This window comes from Oxyura jamaicensis, chromosome 3, assembly GCF_011077185.1.
Source record: "Oxyura jamaicensis isolate SHBP4307 breed ruddy duck chromosome 3, BPBGC_Ojam_1.0, whole genome shotgun sequence".
In the NCBI taxonomy this organism is placed as follows: Eukaryota; Metazoa; Chordata; class Aves; order Anseriformes; family Anatidae; genus Oxyura; species Oxyura jamaicensis.
In genome coordinates, this window is record NC_048895.1 from 71,546,429 (window position 1) to 71,568,219 (window position 21,791).

Below are 21,791 nucleotides of genomic sequence, written 5' to 3' on the forward strand. Positions count from 1 at the left end.
GGCTCTGGAAGCTCAGGGAACTTGACTTCCCTCCCACGGCTTGACAGAGTTCACCTGCATCCCAGGAGGCTTTCAGTGATTCCACTGGCCTGCTGCGTTAGGAGCTGTGCTTCCAAAAAGTTGGAGTATCCAACGTTGGGCTCAGTGCACACAATGCAGAAAAGCATGACCTCAAACACCATTAGGCAAAGCTGCACCAGTACAAGCACATCTGCCCAGAGGCCTCCCGGGAGACCCTGGTTAAATGAGATCAGTCACCACCCACACAGACCATGGAAATCCACTTCACTTCCACGGCCTGAGTCTCCGTGGGAATACAAAGCCTGCCAGAACTTCTCCCTCACGTGTCCCAGATGCCTCACCTGTATTTCTGCAGTTATTTGCATTTCCCTTATACCACATGACGGAGGAAGACATACAAGCTAAACATGCACGCTTTTTTAAATAATGCAAATAAATATCTAGATGCAAGATGCTTTAGGGAACCTAGCACCACCTCCCATTTTCCCACAACAAATTCTGGTTTGGACAAGGCCAGAGGCACTTGAATGCTATTAGAAGAAAGTCCAGACTCAGCAGAAACTTCAGGACAGTTACAGCCTCGCTGAGGCCATGCTGCTGAGTACAGACTGCCACGTATAAATATATAACCATACACACTTAAATGACATGTATTAGCTTTATCTACGTTCACATACGTATGAATGAAGTATACATCTATTCACGTCTGTGTCTATTCACACAAACGCACCCACATGAATCTCAGTGGTCTCTCCACTGAGAAACTTAAAATCTCTGAAGACATGCTTAGGAAGTGCTGAAGAACTGATGTAAGTGCAATACATTCTTACTGGATTCTTCATAAATATACATTCAAATTCTCACTTGTAGTCACTCTTGTGAGAATAACGTAGTTGTACAAACTGTAAATAAGCAGTTTCTAAAAGTTATTTGGATAACAGGTACAGCCAGTTCAAGTAATTGCCAGGGCAAACAGAAGTGGTCAGAACAGGAAACCAGACTTGAGCACGCGACTCCCAAAGCATCTGTATTGCTGTAAGACATCCAAGCACACAGAACCTCGCTAGTCACCACTTCCCCTACCAAAAAGTCCCTTTAAAAAAAACTTCTGTATTAGTGACGGGGGTTAGGATTCTGATAATTTCATCAGGCTTAACAAAGGCAGAAACTAATATTCTTGGTAATACACATGGTAACAAGAAAAAGCCACTGCAAAATCCAAGAAAACCCCTCCAATTTGTGGATGATGTGTTATATATCTCCACCATAAGAAATTGTGGCAATCTTTTCAGATCATCTGCATAATGTTTTTCTGTATTTGGGGTTTTAAAATGTGCTTTTAAAACTTTTTTTTTTTTTTTAATAAAAATAAAAATAGAGCATGAGCCGATACAAGCAGTACCGTATTTTGTTTCAGTCAGATTTAAACCAAGAATGACAACAATTAATTGCGTTTTTACCTTGAAGAAAACTTTCAGCAAACATAAGAATGGGTGATGTGATTTTGGGAATCAGCTAATACCTCCTCATCTTTTTCATAGAACACATTTGTATTGTATTATGATTAATCGCCTCAGTAGCACTGCATACCACCATCCCCAGGTCAGGGCAGATGTGCTGGTAGCAGTGGAAGGTGCCACAGAGATGAAGCCTGAGATAATTCAGGGTAGAAATATATCAGTAATGTGAATGCAGCACACCCAGGAAAAAATACAGGAAAAGTATTAACTTGCTCTTATGTGTTACATTATACCCTGTCTTATAGTTTCTTTTACCATACATGATTCCTTGGGTTTAACCCTCTGAGGTTTCAATCACCTTCAAGCTCCTCCTCAGCCTTGTCTCTTGGATCAAACTGTTTGTTTTCAATTAACCAGACGGAGCAACAGTCTGATTACATCAAACTCTTGGAGTCTGAAAGTCAGCAGATGGCTACACACAGGAAAAGAAAAACAAAAATAAAACAATGCACTACAGAGTAGTTTCTAGGATTCTAGGAAAGAACTACAGAACATCAGGAGTTTCATAAAGCAAGCATTTGATCTCTCTTGTGCAAATTGCATTATATGGGACAGACGTAGTGCATGAACCACAAAGTGCCCTCTTCATGTAACATTATCAATCTACTGAGAACCCTGCATAATCCATTGACTTTGTCTCTACAGCAATAGTCCAGAAATTTTCTAATCCAGTTAAACTCCCTGAACATCAAAGTTATGTCTTACAGAAAAGAATATGAAGGTAAAATTTCACATGTTCACACGTTGGCGGCACAGAAAATTAAAAGAAATTTAAATCAGTCCTCATGTCCTAAACATGAAAACCACTTGATCAAAGAAACATGGTCCAGATGATAAAGTGCAATTATTATTTCAGTTGTGCTAAAAAGCTTTCCAATTCTGTAGTTGTACTTCTTTGCATACTTTTTGGTGGTTTTATTCAACTTTTAGTTACAACTGTTTTTTTACTTCTGTCCCCTTCTTTCCAATACTGCTCAGTCTGCATTTCTGTAAGCCGTGAGATAGTACGCTGAAATGCAAAGATTTCCTCTTCTCCTGTAAACATGGAGAGTCCTTTGGCAGAATCCTGTATTAATACACAAAAACAGTACCAAAAAACTGTGAGAAACATAGCTGTTCATCCCGTGAAAGTTCATCCTAACTCTTTATGCTGAGTGCTTTACAGGTGGGGACAATAAAGGACAGCAGCAAGGCACAATGGAGATTAAAATTAAGCTCCTAATATTAAACAAAAACACCTATTTCATCTAAACAATCCTTTGAAAGAGCACAGAGAAGTAATACTTTGGACTTAAAATAACATGATTACACACTAACCATCTACTTCCACTTTTCTGTTGATTAATTGTGCAGTGATTGAGACAAATCATTTAAAAATCCATTAACAATAGTTTATAGAGAGAAGGAAAAAGAGAACATGCAACATGCAAAATTGTGTGTGAGGATTTGCACGGCAGCTCCGTACAGGCTACAAAGAGGTAGAACAGATCATTTTTTATTTCTGTACTTTAAATGCTGGAGCTAAGCTTAAATCAGTATTTTCATACATGATTAAACAAATATAATGATTAACAATCAAAACGACCCTAAAACTTATGCAAAATGGTTCTATATATTGCTATATTTTCTTTGACTATGAATAACTAACATAACGTGCAATTACGGAAGAGACAGACACTGCAGAAAAAGCAGCAAATCACTGGTTAAACGTTTACTTGATTCCTCTTCCTAAAACGCTGCTGTAATTATGAGACCAAAACCAATTTTGTTACAAAAGGGAGACGATGCTAATATCATGTACCTGGCTCAAGTCCAAATCATCCATCAACACTCTGTTGTCCTCCAGCTCACCATTGTCATGTTCTACCAGGAACAAGCTTTGGAGAGGAGTCACTGCAGAACAAATAATACGCACCTGAAAGAAAGAAAAGAGGCAACGATATTCAACACCTGTGCTTTACAGAAGAGGGCTGAAACACATGATTTATGAAAAGCAAACTTTAAGTAGGATCTTGTTTTTATTCCAGGTGTTTTTCCTTTCTCTCATTAATACTGCCATAGAAGATTAACCTTATGTCATCGTTCGGAATATTAACCTCACGGGATCTTTTTCTTAACAACACCTCAAGTAATTTTTACTCAGAGAACAGCACAACTGTGCTATTAAATACACAGAATATCTGCTATACGGGCAATGATTTCAATCAAATTTACTTTTGTAGCTACAAAATATTAGTAAACAATGCCTGCTTTCCCCCATGGTTAGGTAAGTGCAGTGCACGCTTATTTCCATCCCAAATTCAAAATATCCCAGAAGGCTGAGTTTCAACTCTGCTTTCACCTAAGATACTCAGGTGCACACTGCTTCCTATAACAATAATAAATGCTGTTTTCATGTCTGCTGGGAGGAGATACTATGTGTCTACGTTTGCATTTTGGACAGGTCCCCACAAACAGGCTCGTGCAGACAGCAAGCACAAGGATGCTGGCTGACGTGAATGAGACTGCTCACACGCTCAGCTCAACACCTTGCTGGATCAGGGCCTTTCTGATCATCTTGCCAGGACACACTTTAAAAGAATCCCAATTGATATTTCCTGATTGCATAAATATTTAAGTGCATGCACAGACAGCCACACAAGATATGAAATCTCACCTTTCATTACTTGAAAAAAAAATAATTTAAACATGAACTTTTTTTCCTTGTTCTAACAATGCTATCTTGCTTCCATAATTGAAACCTCTGTAAATCCAAGTGAAGTGCTGAATTTATCGTTACTGTTCCATTAGCAGTTCTGCAACCTAATGTAAAGCCTGGAGTGACTGTTTCCTCTCAAATTAATAACACAACTATACTATTAACTCCTTCGTACCCTGTTCAGGAAGACACTGATCCCCGACCAACTGCCCATACAGATTACTCTCAGATCAGCTCCAGCACCGCTAGCAACACAATCTTTCATTATTAAAATGATGGCAAGGCTTCTGGTTTTCTTGTTTGTTTTTTTGAGATAGGAAAGAAATGACATCCCCATTCAAGAAAGACAAATATCCCCTAGCCTATATTTACGGTCATGTTGAATACTCACAAAAATCAAAACATACCTACTTATTAGCCTTTACCGTGAAACTGGAATGATGTGTCTTTGCTGCTTGTATTTTACAGATGATTAATATAGAATTGGCTTGAGGTAAGAGGCAGGTTTTAGGGCTTTCAATATTATTCCTACACATATATGAAAGGCTTGGTTCTCACCTTATGCTCATAGAAGGTATCAATAAGAGTGATGAAACGACGAGCTTGTGTCCTTTTTGCCATGGTAAGAAGCGGAATTTCACGAACAAAGACTGTGTCGAAGTGCTTTGATATTTCCAAATAGTCACTGGCCCCAAGAGGCTGAAACAAAAACCATGTGAAATAGAAACCTATGAGAGAAAGATACATGAACATTGTCTTGTAATATTACAGGTACAGAAGAATGAGTGAAAAGCCCCTATCATATTATTTTTGTTCCCTCCTATCTTACTTCAGGAAAGCTTCAGTTTGCCCTTACTGACAGGTAAACGTGTGTCCTCACTTAACTGTCTGCTGTACCCCAACAGCGTTTGATTGTTGGAAATTTGGCTCTTCCGCTCTGGATTATGACCTTACAACCTCAAACAAAACAACCACTGTAAACCATAACACACAGAAGAATAAATATGGTTAAGCTGCAACAACCACCTAAAGCATAAATAACTTGAACAGCTATTAGGATGCTTTCCAGCAGCAAGATTGTCAAATGCACAGGCTAGTTACTAAATCCTCAGTACAGCGACATTTGGTTCACCTATTAACAACTCAAACAAACAAATCTAATCTGATGTCTAAGCACGGAATGCAACAGAAAATGGACAAGAAGACAATTTGTAGCAGTTCTTTTGTTTGTGGCTTCACCTGTAAGGATGAAATAAAAAGCTTTAATAAGAACTTTAGTTTCTAGTTGTGTATCTAAGCCATCAACAGAAGATACAGACAAATATTAGTAACTCATTCAAATACACTCATTTTAAATGACTTTCATTACATAGAAGGTCATTTTTTCCTGCAAGATCTACCCTATTAGTACTGCAGGCAGTATTTTATCTTAAGCTATTAAGTCACAGTATTCAGGAAAAAAGCTTCATAGTCCTGAAGCCCACCTCAGGAGTTCTACTTGTGCGAGTACTTTGGTATATTGGATGCAACCACTCCACAGAGTAAGATCAGCAGCATTATGCAAAATGGTACCACTCTTTTCCTAGCTAATGAAATGCACGGTCCCAAAGGTACAGTATGGTTATAAAGCACTGTGATACTGCTAATATCTTAAAAACCAAACACCAAAAATATTTTATATAAAAAATTACTACACTAACTTGCTGCAGGCCAAGCGTAACTGCTTCATTAGAATCCTTCAAGAAATTAAGGGCAATCATTATTAACGACTATCCTTGACCAGGACCTTGGGCTTTATTTAGACATAAGAATGAAAAACCCATAGGAACAGTCTCTGACTGTCGCTGGACTTGTAATGTTTTGATAAAGAAGGTATGGAAGTGATCAAGTCAAAGGAAAATCAAATATACCTGCATGTTGTACCTGAAGGTACAATGGTTTGACTGCACATGAGAAAGGAATGAAACTTCTCCTTTTAGGTAAGAAATCAGGGATATCGCTGCTGTTTAGATTCATTCTTTTATCACACGATGAGCTTGAGCACTTTCCTGCTGAAGCCCACACCCCTGAGATTGTGGCCTCTCTCTTGCCCCAAACATGTTGAATATTCTGCCTTAAGCCATACGAACGTACGCTCGTCATTTCACAAAGATATCTCAAATACTAAAATCTGATTCCAAGAAAGAAAAAAAAAGAGGAAATGAAAGGACTTCAAACTATTGCAAAATATGCACCAAGATACGTACTTTGATAAAATTTAAGTAAGAATTCGGTGGGCACCTTGGTGACATGAAAATTTAAAACCCAAGAAGACAAAAAAAAAAAACTTCTTTTTTTAATACAGACATAAAAAACACAGTTTATAGAGGTTTACAATATGCATCTTTACCACATCCAGACAAGAACTCAATCTACTTCTGTAGTTCAAAAAGCAGGCAATTCAAAATTCCTCTGATTAAAGACATTAAAAGGCAGATCATCTTGAGTGTTTTAACAAGAATTTCTGAAACACCTACGCCAGTGCTAAGTGATAATATTCTGTAAATGTTGGCAGAAACGTGCCTTTGGAGACTCCCAAGTCTTATGATCAGAAGGGTCTGAGCCTAGCAGCCATTTCTATTTTAACAGAGTAAGTGGGTACCTCCCTGCCAAGGCTCAAGCCTGGTGAGACACAACTGAAACTCCCCATCAGCCAGTCCGCTGTTAGATATGGTTCTGCTGGCACCAGATGTAGTTCTTCATGTAGAAACATTCTCAAACCCTCTACGCTTCTAGAGTTTAGAAAGACATAACCCTGGAGATGAAGACAAAGCTTTTAATCTTGTTCTCAACGTGACCTGTTCTCATCCTGGACAAGTCCTTTGAAATTCCTTCTACCTTATTCTACTTAGTGTAAAAAGAAGGAACAACCACCAAACTTGCAAACACTAGGGGCAGTTCCAATTCTGTATTGTACTCCCCTAACTTTAGTAGTAGCCCAATTTCCATGCTGCCTGCAATTGCTTAGAAGCTTTTTTTTACCTCACCTGTTGTGCTAACAGTGCTGTAAATGGAGGAGACCATGATGCTGGGACACCCTGACAGCTTCTCTTCTTCAGAGATGCTGCAGCTTCTTGTCCTCACTGCCCTGTTGCCCTTGTAAAGGCAGCATGAGGCTGGCACAAACACCCACATACCAACGTGCCACAAAGGAAATGGAGACAGAAAAATGGGTTCAAGGTGAAATAACACCACTGCCAGAGATGCTGGGTGTATATTCTACATGTAGAAGCTCCAGCTAGGAACAGATTTCCACTGTTACAGCAGCCAACAGGCTGCCGCCAAATTCCCAGTATGCCTACAGGCCCTTCTGCTCATATTGCGGCAAGACACTCAGTGCTGGCTGGGTCCTGACCTCCAGCAATATTTGCTTGGACAAGTTAGTGACAAATAATTTCTGACGCTTACTGCTGCCCTGTATATAACTCTTCAGGGATGAAGTTTATTTTATGAACCTCACTTAGTCACAGAGTATTCTGTTTTGTTCAGAAGCATACATAAGAGTATTAATTTCTCTGAAGTTGCTAATGAAACTAGAAATCCTCCTAATTGACACACATATATGTAATCGTCTTACTAGAAGTTCAGCCTGATTAATCTGGTCCTCTGAACAGCAATCTAAAAATAACAGCTTCATTTGGTGTGTGTTTCTGGTGCCGTCTGATCTTTTTTCTTTCAACAATTATTGATCAAACCTGAACTTCAGAACCGTAACACAAATATTACCACTGACACTAACCATTTCTTACCAGCTTTTTTTACCTTACGTGACTTTATTTTTTTGCAAAGAAACATTAACAGATAAGAATCTTTCTTGTGGTATTATTGCTCCTGCACGTGTATATATGGTAAAACTGCTGTAGATTTTTGTCATTAACTCTGATGCCAGGAGTCAGTATTTTATACGCTTCGTACTAATGCAAAACGCATTAGCACGAACATGGGCTACCCTCCTGACAAAGTGTTTACGCCACTTCAGCCTGCTTGACTGCGTTCTCACCTTCATTTGTTTTTGTTTCTCTGCCTACTTAATGCATTTTCAGCTACCATCATCTCAGTTCAAGTAGGATGTTTATTATTTGGAGCTCTCTGTGGACTGTTTTAAGAGTTAGTTGTCTTCTGTTTCTATTACATATTCCATTAATTAAAGTATAAAGCATCCTTCTTTGTTGACTCACCAGTAACAAAGTATCTCATCTTTTAGAGATTGCCTGAAGAATACCAGACACTTTACATATGTTAGAAAAAGATATTTCATCTTAAGAGAAAATTTGTTTGTTGATATTGGAAGATACTCCAGGGCTAGTTCCAATATCATATGGAAGAATTGTGATCCGCTCTAACTATAATTTAGTGAAGAAACTCCAACGCTCCAAAAACTTCCTAAAAACAAAATATGGTTTAAGACTATATAATATTTACAACTTACACATTAAACAAAACCGAAAGTCTACAAAGCTTTCTGTTGTTTCCTAAGGAGCCACACACTACCACTACTATGGCTGATAAGACAGAGCACCAAGGTAATACTCCATGATCACAGTTCCAGAAAGGAACAGAAAATCCTGAAGCATGATCTGTGATGCAACTGCATATTTAAATAAAAGCATAAGACAGATAGATGTTCAGGGCACATCTGACTCGGTGAAGAAATGTAAAGACACTGGTGGCAGGGCACATCTTTTGGCAAGTTTTGTAAGTTACAGGCAAAGCAGAGAAGTTCAGTTCAAGCACTACTAATGAACTGAGACTTTAATGAAGATGAAAATTTCTTACCAAGCTTTACTGAAGGGGTATTGTGACAAAAGAGAAAAAAAAGGTATGTCACATCAGAGGACATACCAAGGAAAGATTAAAATAACATGCAGTTTTGTTTGGGTGTTCCCTAACTAAGCACTGTGACTTGGCCTGCAACTTTAAATCATTATTTTAACTTGTTTGAATATCATCTGATATAAGGCTATATAACCTGCTTGTAGAAATATTAACTGATGGATTCATTACTTTTCATTCTAAGATATTCTTAAAAGTATGTTTAACTACTCTCAGGTGGATGACACCAAAAATAAGCAAATCAGTAATGCCCCCACTGCTAATCACACAAATTAAAGCTACATTGAAAAAACATCATTAAAACCGAAAAGTCAGATGTTAGACAGTTGTCTGTGTGCTCCATAAGCTCTTGGATATATGATATAGTCTCAAATTGCTTTAAGTGATGCTTCCCCTCTCTTGCAGGACCCTTGACCCACCAGTATACAGAACAGTGATTCTCACACAATGCACATTCATCAGTACATGCTTTGTCCTCTTTTTCAGTGGGTCACAAGGTTTCATTTTTCATGGACTTTTCCAATGCTTGTGTAGAAGAAGAATTATGTTGTTCTTCTTAGGCTTTTGTTACAACAACAACTAGGCACTTCACCTGTAGTAAGGAATTCATCTCCCAGCTGTGGCTGTGAATCAAGAAAATGATGTTATCTCTACCGTACAAACAGGGGACAGAAAAATTCAAGGTAAAAGTATATACAAGATATATGGGTCCTAAACTAAGGACCTCTGAAATTTGATCCTCCAGGTTTCATGGATCATATCAGTTCAAAGAAGAACTGCTGACTTCAGCTACCGCCACAACAATTGCAGGTTAAGCCACAGAGATTTGAGAACATCCAGAAAAATTAAAATTACAATTATCAACAGTGAAAAGGTTTTTGTTATTGCTTATAAGAACAGTAACATGCACTAACTCTGGTGCTGACCTCGATACAAGTCAATTACGTAATACAGCATTCAGCTTGCTTGATGACTGCTTTTCTTCTCTCTGTGCTGCTCTCACTCCCTACGCAGAAGACAAGGTATGGGCTGCCCTATAGGTGAAGGCTTCTCATGCAGCCTGAATCACCTCTAAGTTAGTTCATTCCCAAATGAAGCATCAGTTCTTGGGGGAAGCACTGGGAGAAGTATGTGATCCTGCAATTACAATACCCCATAACAATGATACACGCATAAAGAGGATCAAATCAGATTACACAAGCAGTCATTTTGGAACGTCCTAACTGCATTTTGGTTTTGATAGCACCTCATCTGATACCTCTGTTACATCCTTTGTGTAAGCTATTTTTCAGCTTTATTGACACCTACATGGGTGATCAGTAGAGCAGGAATTTGAGATTTATAAAACCTGGGGTAGAATATATCTTCTGGATCAAGTACAATCTCCTGCTATCTCAGGTTACCTCATCATAGAATCCAGGTAAAATTTTTGATTGATCCTACAGCAGAAGTTTGTTTCATTTTTAATTTCCCTGCTTTAGCCCAATTGAGCTGAAATGTCAGGCTTACAAGAGCATGCACCTGTTCATTTAGCATCAAGCAGTTACTCCTGCTTTAGAGGAACTTACTACTTAGTAGCTTCAGATAACCACACTGAACCTAAAAAAAGGGAGGTGTCTCAAAGACCTACCATGCAGTCAGAGCTGGCTAGAGACTGGTGGAACAGCACAAAGCACATTCAGCCCTCAAATCCTTCATTGACTTATTTACAGCTCCACTGTGGCACTCGTCAATGAAAAGGTCACAAAAACTACTGGAGACTTAAAAGAAGAAAGTATAAGCAGGTATAATACTGAAGGCCATAAGGAACAAGTATATGTATATACCAATACACATCAAAAGTGCATGTGAAAGTAAGTTCTTAAATAAGTTACCAGACAACAATTCAAGTGATCCTGCAATTTTTTTTTAATACACATACATGTATTTTAAGTCTTCAAAAGAATGTAGAAACGATGGATATTGGGTTTACAGGTCATTCTATTTATAGGTCTAGTTAAATATTAACAATTGCCGTTAAGATTTCAGAACCATGGGCAACAAAGCTTTTAAACATTACCTACATTCAGGCATTAAAAAAAAAGAACTGAATTAAAAAGGCAAACCCTTAAAACTACAATCAAGATTTTTACAGCTGGTTTGGTGTATTCCTTGGGCCATAACGTACAGGATCTGAACCTTCAAAGTCTGTGCAGCTTTCACTGATGGGAGTGCTTTCCAAAGTTAAGCCCTGACACATGCTGAATAGAACCAAAATGAGGTTTGCCTAACAGTATTACTACACAATAAAGTTTCCACCAGAAAGAAGTTTCCAAACGTATTTTATAAAATATACTGTTAAGTTAGATAAGGCAACATATTTCTTTGGTGTAGAAACTGATTAAGTCCTTAAAGCAAATGTAACTAATCAAAGACAGACACTCAGTGCAGAGCCTAGGATGCAAAAGCTCATCTCCTGCTGGGAATGAAGCTCAGATTAAAATCAAACACAGTTCTGAAAAGTTAGTGAAAACAATACTCACTTCTGAACAACTCCATAATACTTTTATTTGGAACTACACCTAACAATCCTACCATCCCAGAGAGAACACTAAATTATACAGTGGATACATTTAGCAGTTCTTCCTGAAAGCAACTCCCTCAATTGATTCAGAATCATTAAACTGCCAAGGCAGCTTAACTGTGCCATCATGTTGGGGAGACATTCAATTGACTAAAGAACGGACGTTTACATTCCTAAATCACTTGCTGCCTTTGCAAATTAAAATTTTCATTTATTTCCAGTACTTGGTTATATCTTCTTTCATTTTGAAGTGTAAACTATTCAAGTCAGGAACTGGGATCTTCCACCTGGTCAGTCCAGTGTGGCAACTGCAGTAGAACATCTGCCAAACTTAGTTTTGTGCTAATCTACACTAACATTACATTTTGACCATTGCAGAAAATCTAAACTTCTAGACACACATAAAAAAATATATGTATAATAATATAGCCATTTGCAACAGATATTGAATTCATTTTCTTAGCTTTGTTACGTGGTGGTATGCTTGCTAACAATTAGTAACCCAAATTCCCTTGCTCTGTTTTCCAGCTCAGACAGAAAACATGACCTTATTTAAATTACTTTAGAACTTAAAACCCCTTGGACTCGGACCAAAGATTTACCTGGACCAATATATCCTGTAACAGTGGCCAGCAGCGGCTGCCTAGGGTGAACGTGGGAAGAAGACAGGCATTTGGTAGTACTTCATTGATTTATTTTCCCAGGTCCTGCGACTTGTCACTGATGAACTTCCACACTTTTCTGTAACAACCTTTGGCGTTTAACAACACTATTCTTTAGTTTACCCATCACAAAATCAGTTTTATATTTTCCTATCGTTTCAAGACGCTATGTTCATTGGTACTTGGCAGTTGGATGAACAGATATATTTAATTACTTCAAGAAAAATCTTATAGGATCCATGAAACAGTTACTCAACCCTTGTAAAGAAAAGGTTAAATTGTGCTTTTTAAATTGATTAAAAAGTCGGTATTGCCAGCAGAGGGCAGTGGTTGCTATGCCCAAGTGAGAGGACTGTAAAAATCAACACTGGGAGCTAGACAGTAACTACTTACTCCCTTAGGACCTTGGAGAATTACATCTAAGGTACACTGTTGTCTGAACTATTTATAACAGATCAAGAGTCAAGCCAAACTGTCACAATTACTAATTTTTTAAACAAAACTTTCATTTAAAGTGAAGAAAGAGCAGTGGCAAAGGGTGATTTTTCTAAGGCTTCATGAATAGCTTACACCTTAATGTGTAAGGACAGAAACAAAACTTTACTCTAATGGAGTAATATACGGCTTTCCTTTGCACTAATTGGTCATTTATGATATGGAGATGTTAAAAACTAGTTAATATGTAAATTCTTTTTTTTTTTTTTTTTTCACCTAAATTTTGTACATCTAAGCAACTGCTGAGAAAGGGATAAGGAAAAATAGATTTTCGTAACCTCTGTTGAGTTGAAGTTACCAGACCTGATTCATTCAAAGTCTACTAGAATTTGTCCGTGACCATTATAAATCGTATTTCCTTGTCAAGAAGCAGCTCCTCAGAATCCACCACCGTGGCAAAATTTATCCACACACTAACTCAGTAACGCCCAGCACTTTCTAAAAATTAAGTGGTTATGTTTTACAGCGGTCTGGCCACACCAGCAAATGTACACCTCATTGTACAAATGGAGAAATTCATGCAAAGAAAGACCAAAAGGAATGGCAGAAATTAATGTTAGTGTTAAAATTCAGGAACTATACATCTGTATTCTGCTTGGTGCCTTTCCCAGCCGACTTTAGCTGAATTTGTTCATTTTCTAGGGCCTTAGAAAAGAAGGTGTGATAACAAATGCTTTTGATAAATAAGAACAGTTCTAGAAGATCACACTGGAGAAGCACACTTAGAGGAATCCATGCTAATGAGTACGTAACTACTTTCACGCCACCACAAACAGTGTCACACTGCCACATAAATCCTGGGCATGTCATAGACCTGAAAAGCTGCTTTTTATTTTGCTTTAAAGAAATTGAAATACATCAATATACTCTTATCCAGCATTTTTAGTTCTCCACATATTCACGTAATACAGTAAAACAAACAAAAAAAGTGTATGGATTTGATCTTAACTGAATTAGCTAAAACATTGAATTATCCTCAACTAGAAAACCTATTTAAAGATTAATGCAATCGATGTAACAAGATGTTTTCTATTGAGTCAACTTCATGCCACACCAGCATTGCACACAATCTATTCTCTGTATTTTACTTTTATGAAGATTAATGGGAAACCGTTAGTTACCAATATCTTATGCATTGCTTTAGGCAGAAATATCTCCTTATATTGTTGACAACGAAAAGATTTATACTAACATATGAAACAAGAAATATTACAATACTAGAATGGCACTGACTCTGCCTCCCAAAGTCTTCAGGTACTAATTACAAAGGCAGCTATTTTTAAAGTTCTGCTTTAAGCTAGGAAATATTTCATATACCATGAAGTTATCAATTGCTGACTTGCTATTTTCATCTTTTACATACTGGCTGACATTTCATGAAATCATGAGATACCATAGCGAAAAGTGTTTGAATACTTCCCTTTAAAACATAACTTCATTTCAAAGGAACACCACTGAATTTTAAACAGTTTTCTAGACTTCTTAGATGAAATGTCATGTTACCAAAATGACTGCCAAAAAAGTAATCTTCTAATTTGTAATATATCTCCTTAATGCCACACCAACAAATGTAAACAGAGCTCTTAGGTCTGGATGTTTTTCACTATGGACCCCACTGTAATGGAGTTATCCACGGCCGGATTATAAGACACGTTGTCACAACGACATGAAAGCAGAGTCATTTGTGTGTGTATCATTTCTCCAACTAAACAAAAGCATCCATCCTATCCATCCTTTCCCACTGACTTGCAAAACTCAAATTACATTCTTCTTTCTGGAACCATCAAGGATTATGTATGGGTGGCCAAGGGAATTGATTCACGAAGTTTTGACAGCAGTGTTGATAGTCACCGTGACATGAATGACCAGGAACCACGTGAGCATTGGTATATACCAATTTTGAAAGATGTTACCTAGAGTATTCTGAGTCCTCCATTATTACAACAATTCAGCTTAATCTAAAGTAACTTCCCAAAACAATTGATTCCCTTCACTACAGTCACTTATCTTCCTATCTGCTATTATACATTTGGTTCATAATTCCAAAAATATTGCATCAGAGGAAAAAATAAGTTTAACCAAAATTAATTGCATTAACTAAGTCCAGTTATACATTTTGAGTTGTTCTGTCAAAAGATGGTGACAATGTAAACATTTTCACACACAAAAAAACTTCCATATATTTACTATGAGAAACATGCAAATTAGATTTCCATTATGAAACTAGTTTTTATCTTAGAACTCTTCCATTCTAAATGGCTTCATCTCAATATGCATCTGTATACGTGAATGAATATTTACTTGTGAAAGTGTCAGTCTCTGCATTTCTGGCAGCAAGGCTATTCACTTGCTCTCAAGTTAAACTTTACTTGGTGAGAAGTTGTAGTGCTTCCATGGTGTTGACCAAGAACATCAAATTTGGAAGAAAGGTTGCTTTGGTACCAGGGAACGCCTCATACACGTCCCATGAAACGTCACTCAAACCCAAGGAAGTTACAAGCCTCAGAGAAATGCAGTCTGAAATCATTACACAGACTGACAGTAGACTAAATATTATCCATCTCCCTAAAGCACAAGTGGGCTGTGCGCAGACTATCCCCTTGGGATGGATTTGGCACATTCTGCTGCAAGCTGCTGTACTTGGTTCTGCATGCACAGGGGCAGTGACAGCAGCCAACAGGCAGTGGGGTCCCCGACTCCCTCATGCCTCTGGTTTCTGACATTTTAAGACCAAAAGAGACCGTGAGATCCTCCACTTCTCTGAATTTTAGAGAGAGACAGCCTAAGAACTAGTACTTAGCTCAAACACCTCTTTCTAAAATGATGCAGTTCTGACACAAAACATAGTACAAGTAGGCTCTGCCATTTCCTTCCTTATTTCAAATGTGTCAAAGTGTGCTCTTTTTTTCTTTTTTTCTTCTTTTCTCTTTTCCAATCTGAATGTCTCTGCAGTTTCTGGCTGTCTTCTTGCCTTCTTCTGCTAGATTGGGGAGCCCATTAATACCTATATTTTTTTCTTGCTAAGACGCATGTGTCCTATAAAATCATCTTCCAGTCCTCTTTTTTGGTAAGTTTAACAAATTGATCTTCAAATCTGTCATCTAAGGGCACAAATCCTTCAGCTCAAATAACCTGTGCTTTTTTATCTTTTTTCCCAACAGCCTCTTCAGGTTTTGCAATGTCTTTTCTAAAATTCTCATGTCAAAACCACACCTAACCTTCTGCCATCAGTATCACTGAGGTGTTTCCAAAATTAAAATAATCTTTCTACCCTCCTGACTATTTCCAGGCCTAACTTCATCTGTGATAGGTAGGGTAAATGCTCTAGCATTTTTATAAACTCATTGTGAGATGCTTTTCTGTTACAACACTTAAATCTATTCCAAGTCACTATGCCTAGGATGCAGTCTCCTGCTCCTGTAGGTATGACTTGTGTTCCCAACTCCTATATTTAAAATGTTGTGTTTGCTTAGACCTTTTTAAAAAAAAAAAAAAAAAAAAAACTATCCTTCCTCAATTCTGCTGAGAAAGAAGTTGTTGCACATGGTATGCCCAATTTCATTGCTTCTCCTGTACACACATGCACAGCATGCTTTGAATTTACAGCAAATTTGCGTTAGCATTTGTTACATTCAAAACCACTGGGAACAAAAAAAAACACGTACTGGGCTTGATATAAAAATGTGCTCATTAGGAATGCTACATTCAGCAACAATCCTTCAGTACTTGTTGTTTTTATATATTAAACTACCTTCTCAATCCATTTAACACATACTTTCCAATGCTGCATGCCAATTTCTTAGTAAGAACAGTATGTACAAAAGTCAACCTTTTCTGCAAAATCAGGGAGACTGATTTCATTTAATTTCCTTTCTTTAGTCATCTCCTCTATAAATCCAGAACCAGCTTTTCCAGTACTGTTTCTAGACTAAAAGCTGACTGATAACCTGCAGTTATACAGGTCCTGCTTGTAGCTTTTGCCCCCCCCCCCCCCTTTTTTTTTTTTAAATATTGGCACATAGCGGCACTCTTTAGGGCTGTGGCATTTCTCTTGCACTCCAACACTGACTTAAAAATAAAAAAGCTAGCCGGAGTTCTCAGCCTAGTTTTCCAGGACTCCAATGACTTGAAATATATTTTCAGACTATTTTTAACATGTTCTCTAATTACTAACAGATTTAAAGTTATTATCCCTAGTGAAAAGAGTACTTCACTCAGCTTCCTCTAGAACCAAGTATTTCTTGAAAAACCATTTCCTTTTCCCACATTATTAAAAGTTCAGCCACCTCCACTGAGAATAAACTAGTAATGTTCAGATAATATAAACCATATCAAAGCTCCCATTTTACTCAACAACAGACCTCATGGCTGAGCGGCAATGATACTTGCCCATGACCTTTAGTTTCTCTTTAATTTTCCTGCACTTCTTAACTACTTGCCATTTCATCCTGTATTACTGGATTTTGTTTTGACGGTGACACGGGACATACTTTTATTGCCTTTCTCTGTCTTGGTTTGTTTGTTTTTACATTTTCCACTTAGTTTTGGTCATACTTTCCTTCTGCTTTTCAAAATTACTTTCCCTGAATGGTCAAATATGAAATTTTACTCTTTGGAAGTATCTTTCGGTTACACTGAATGTGAGAAAATTATGGAGATTGGCCCTAGGCAACACAAATTTCTAGGTATATTCATCGCTCTAAGCTACCATAAAGCTGCTCAAACCAAAATGACCTTGTACTGGATGCAGTACATTTTATGCTAGAAAATTATCATTTGCAATTTTCAGGCTAATTACATTTCACCATTTTCTGCATTTCATCTACAGCATAAGCTTCCCATCCAACCATATTTTTTTCTTTAAATGCTTTTTATAGCCAAGTGCTCAAGAAGTAAGGCACCTCGTTCTCTGTTTACATCAGACTCCTGTCAGTACTACCCTCTTAAGTTTGTTAATTAGCACACTGATTGATATGTATTCAAGAACCTTGTATTAATTAACTTTAAGGTAGGTACCAGTGTCTTTAACATTGCATGCTGCCCTCCACCTCTCTCAGCCAGTCTATCCTTAAGCAAGCTGTAAGCACTGATTTTGCATTCCCATTTTATGAATTGTACTAAGAGGTTTCATTAATAGCAATTAAATGTAATTTTTCTCCATTAATGAGAATTTTCTGTTTATCTGGCTTATCGTCTGGTCTTATCACTGGTATAAAACCCACTGCAAATCTTGTTTTCAATTCTGTTGTCAAATGCTTAATTGGTTTCTAATACACCAACTCCAAATTGCATTTATCTACCTAAGACACTTCGCTTGGGCTGCCAGTTAAGCACTTTCCCCAGTGCAAAATACTGTGTCCATTCACAGGAACTACCTTCCCATGGGACTTTGTCCCCTCGCCTTCACAAACAAGCCTGCAGATTCACTCTAGCTGAACCCAACAAATTCCCCTCCATTTTTATTTTTATTTTTTTTTTGCAGATCCTCCTTTTCATCATGTCTTTGTCAACCTCAATTTCTTTTTTCTTAATAGCTTTGCTCATGATGCTGTCAGCTCACATACCCTTTGGAACCACAAGCAGCATCAAACACCTTATAGCTATGGCTCCTAGATTTTCTGCTTAATCACTCCAAAAACACGTTCATCTATTACCCAGCTTACTTGAATCTATATGAATGAATTTATACGTCCTGTCATGGTGAATGTCTCTTAACTTTGAGGGTTTTTTTGGCTATGAATCATCAGTGTACTGTCCTGTTTCCAACTTATTTTTCCTTTTCTTGGGGCATCATTGGGAATGACTTCCCATTCTGACTGTCAAAAAAAGATAGTGCATGCATCAATTTTTTCCACCAAAGAGAAGACTCCATGAAAAAGGAACATGGCTTCATGGTTTGACAACTGAATTTTTCTTTTGCTTTTTAACAGTGAGTTTCTTTTGCCTTTTAACACTGAGTTTAAAGGCAACAAGGAGTGCAAACAAAGCAACGGGGAGGAACACAAATTAAACCAAAATTTCTCACAAGCTTTTACCAGGTCTTGAAATTTTCCAGATTCTTAATCTCGTGGGTTTGATTCACTGACAGGCTAAGCTTTCAAATGCAGCTTAAGCCTACAGGCATTTTGTATTGTTGCTATAAAATACTATAAAAGTTTACACTCATGAAAAAAAAAAAAAGTCAACTGAAGCCACTTAAGTTTAATGGATGATTCTGAAGTTCGTGACTTTGCTTCTCTATCCATGAAGCGAGCACAGTGATACCACCTTACCAATGTACCAACATAATATTTTAAGGTATATCAGTGATCCCAAGAGAAATACCATGGCAAGCCAAATAATTGTATATAACAAGTAACAGGAGAAATAAATAGAGGTATATGCAAAAAAAATAAGGCATAGTCCCAAGGACTGAAGAAGCTGTTAAAGCAAACCATTTATAGTCTGCCCCGTGTTTTTAGTTTTAAGAATGTAGTAATTCCATTAGAGACTGTCATAACGCATCTGCAGAAGGTTTCTGGAATGTAGAGAGCATGACTTCCAAGTCCTTGGTGATCACCATAATAACAATACTGTTAAATGACTTTTACTGTTTCGTAAGGATTGTCTCGTTCTACAAGAAAACCAAGCACCTTAGCTCCGTTAGACCAAGTTATTCTGATCCCAAGTATTGGCTGCTGCCACATCAGCTACCAGAGCACACCTCCTTAGAAGCAATTTATCAACCCATTGAGGTACAGGAGGCATATATTGGGCCAACAATTATACAAGTGGTTATTTAATTATGCACGCCACCTTTCTCTGATTCATTAAGAGGCATAACAAAGAAGTCTCAAAATTTATAGTGAAAAGCATGCTGTTCTACCCATGGCATACTTCCATTCTCACAAACGGCTAACTGGTTTTGCTCAAAACTGAACAGCGGCGAAGCTCAAAACCTACAGTCTGAAACATAATTACTTGAACAGAAATTCCACTGGTTATCACCTTAGTAGCTACAAGGAAGTGAAAACAATGTTATATTCAAAAGACTGGTCAACATCCTGGGCAAATGATGCTATCAGCCCAGTTTAGAGTTGTGATCACATAACAGTAACTTCAGATGTCAGCAGAGAGGTCACTACAGTAGGACTCCCAGGGGAGTCTAACAGAATTTGGGAGTATTTAGAGAAATCTGGCAAATTTTAGAGAAAGCCTGGGACTAAACAGCTCTCATGCAGCTAGTCAAAACTAAGGTATGCAACAGAGAAGAACAGCAGCACAGCGTTACTCTAGTGGTGTCAGGATTACTACTCCTTTGCTCAAGTACCATCTACTTATATGCCAAATTTTAAAAGCAGTATCTGAATGCTTTCTACATATGAATATGTTGTGACTACTATCCCAAGTATGCTAGCCCAGGCACATACCCTGAGATTTTTGAAGACAATTTGTGATATAATTAAGAGTGAATTTACTGTATCATGAAAAAGGAAATGACTATTGTTCTTTTTAGTTTTTTGTTTGTTTGTTTTTGTTTTTTCTTTCCTTTTAAATTCAAAATATTTCTGCAAGTTAAAAAAGCCCCTTTAATTCAGTGAGACTTGGAAAAATAGCAAGTTCATTTCTTTTTTTTTAAACTGTGAAAAGTCTGCGCGTAACTGATCTAGATTTGACTGGGTACTCACTCTGTCACACAGCTCTTCAAACGTGAAGTCTGCAATGGTTCCACATGCTTTATTCAGCCTCAGCTCTCTGCCTTGCACTTTTAGAATCCTTGGTCTAGTTACTATGGGAACATGAACAAAGACTCAATCTTCTCTGGATAATTACTATAAAATTCATCTCTTACAGATAGGAAATGCATAGCTTGATGAATAATAGCACATGATTCAACACATAAATTAGACAAAATGCTGATACAATGACTGCCACTTGAGTGTGGCATCAACCCATATACAGCAATGGAACTTATTAATTGGTCAGTGGAGATTGGGCATTGTGTTCTAAATGTATTCTCTTTCAAGAGAAATTAACTTACGTACAATCATTTTGTTTCTGAGCCAGCTCATCAAACAACTTATCCATGACAGCCTCCACATCAGCTTCACTTGTGCTACAGTGAAAAGAATAATAGAATATGAAATTAATAACACTTGAAGCCAACATCAAACAGCTGCCTGAGCCTGCTTAGCTTTTTGCCCATAAAAAAGAGAACAGGATGTTATGCTCTAAATACAAACATTAGATTTAGAATACACTTAAAAGTAGAGAATATTAACTCTCAGGTAGATGATTCTGCCTTATTTGCATACACTGAAAGACTTCTGTGTTTTGAGCCGTTTCCAGTAATGAGGCAATACAGGCAGAGCAGATCCATTAACACTATGTGTACACAATGAGAAAAAAGGCTTCTGGCTCTATCTTGCATGCAAAATAAGAGCAAATAGACAAGGCAAGGCAGTCAAGCACCTAAAGAAGTATCCTTTGAAATTTTTGAGGGGACTTTTGAATTAAATATTGGAGCAGCTTTCTAAAAAAAAAAAAAAAGTCAAATGATTGTATTAATCAAATTGTAAACAGCTTCTAAAATTAAACAGATTCAAAATGCCACCATCAGTAATTTTATCAGTTTTATTTTTTCCCCTAGCCCACAAAATACTATTTAGGAAAAGATCAACCACAGACTGTGAAAATGTAAGATATCAAGTGTAAAATATCTGTACTCACAGATAAAGATTATATTCATCTTCTGGTACCATAAGAATTATAAATCGGTCCAGAGTGTTTTTGTCACAACGGCTTACAGGGCTGACCTCTTTGCATCTTTCATTCTTTAAGAAGAAAGATATTTCTAGCTGAGTTCAGAAGTAGAGAATAGCAAACTAAAGCTAAGCTACACAATGAACTAGAACTCAGATATCAGGTAATGCTTCAGTGAAGTTTGTACAACCCCGTTTGGTATGAAAAGTCTACCTTTA

At 37.5% G+C, this 21,791-nt stretch overlaps 1 protein-coding gene across 2 annotated transcripts in view; it reads right to left on the minus strand.

Annotated features, from left to right (window-relative positions):
- Positions 1-665: 665 nt before the first annotated feature.
- Positions 666-21,791, minus strand: part of AFG1L (AFG1 like ATPase) — a 65,914-nt gene continuing 44,788 nt past the window's right edge. The window contains exons 9-13 of one of the 2 annotated variants that reach the window (XM_035320521.1): positions 20,856-20,926; positions 20,499-20,599; positions 4,798-4,938; positions 3,343-3,456; positions 666-2,607 (exon numbers count right to left, since the gene is read on the minus strand). In XM_035320521.1, coding sequence (XP_035176412.1) covers positions 2,461-2,607; positions 3,343-3,456; positions 4,798-4,938; positions 20,499-20,599; positions 20,856-20,926 — 574 coding nt within the window. In that variant the 3' untranslated portion in view covers positions 666-2,460. The remainder of the gene's footprint in view (positions 2,608-3,342; positions 3,457-4,797; positions 4,939-20,498; positions 20,600-20,855; positions 20,927-21,791) is intronic. The other variant, XM_035320522.1, reaches the window with a different exon arrangement.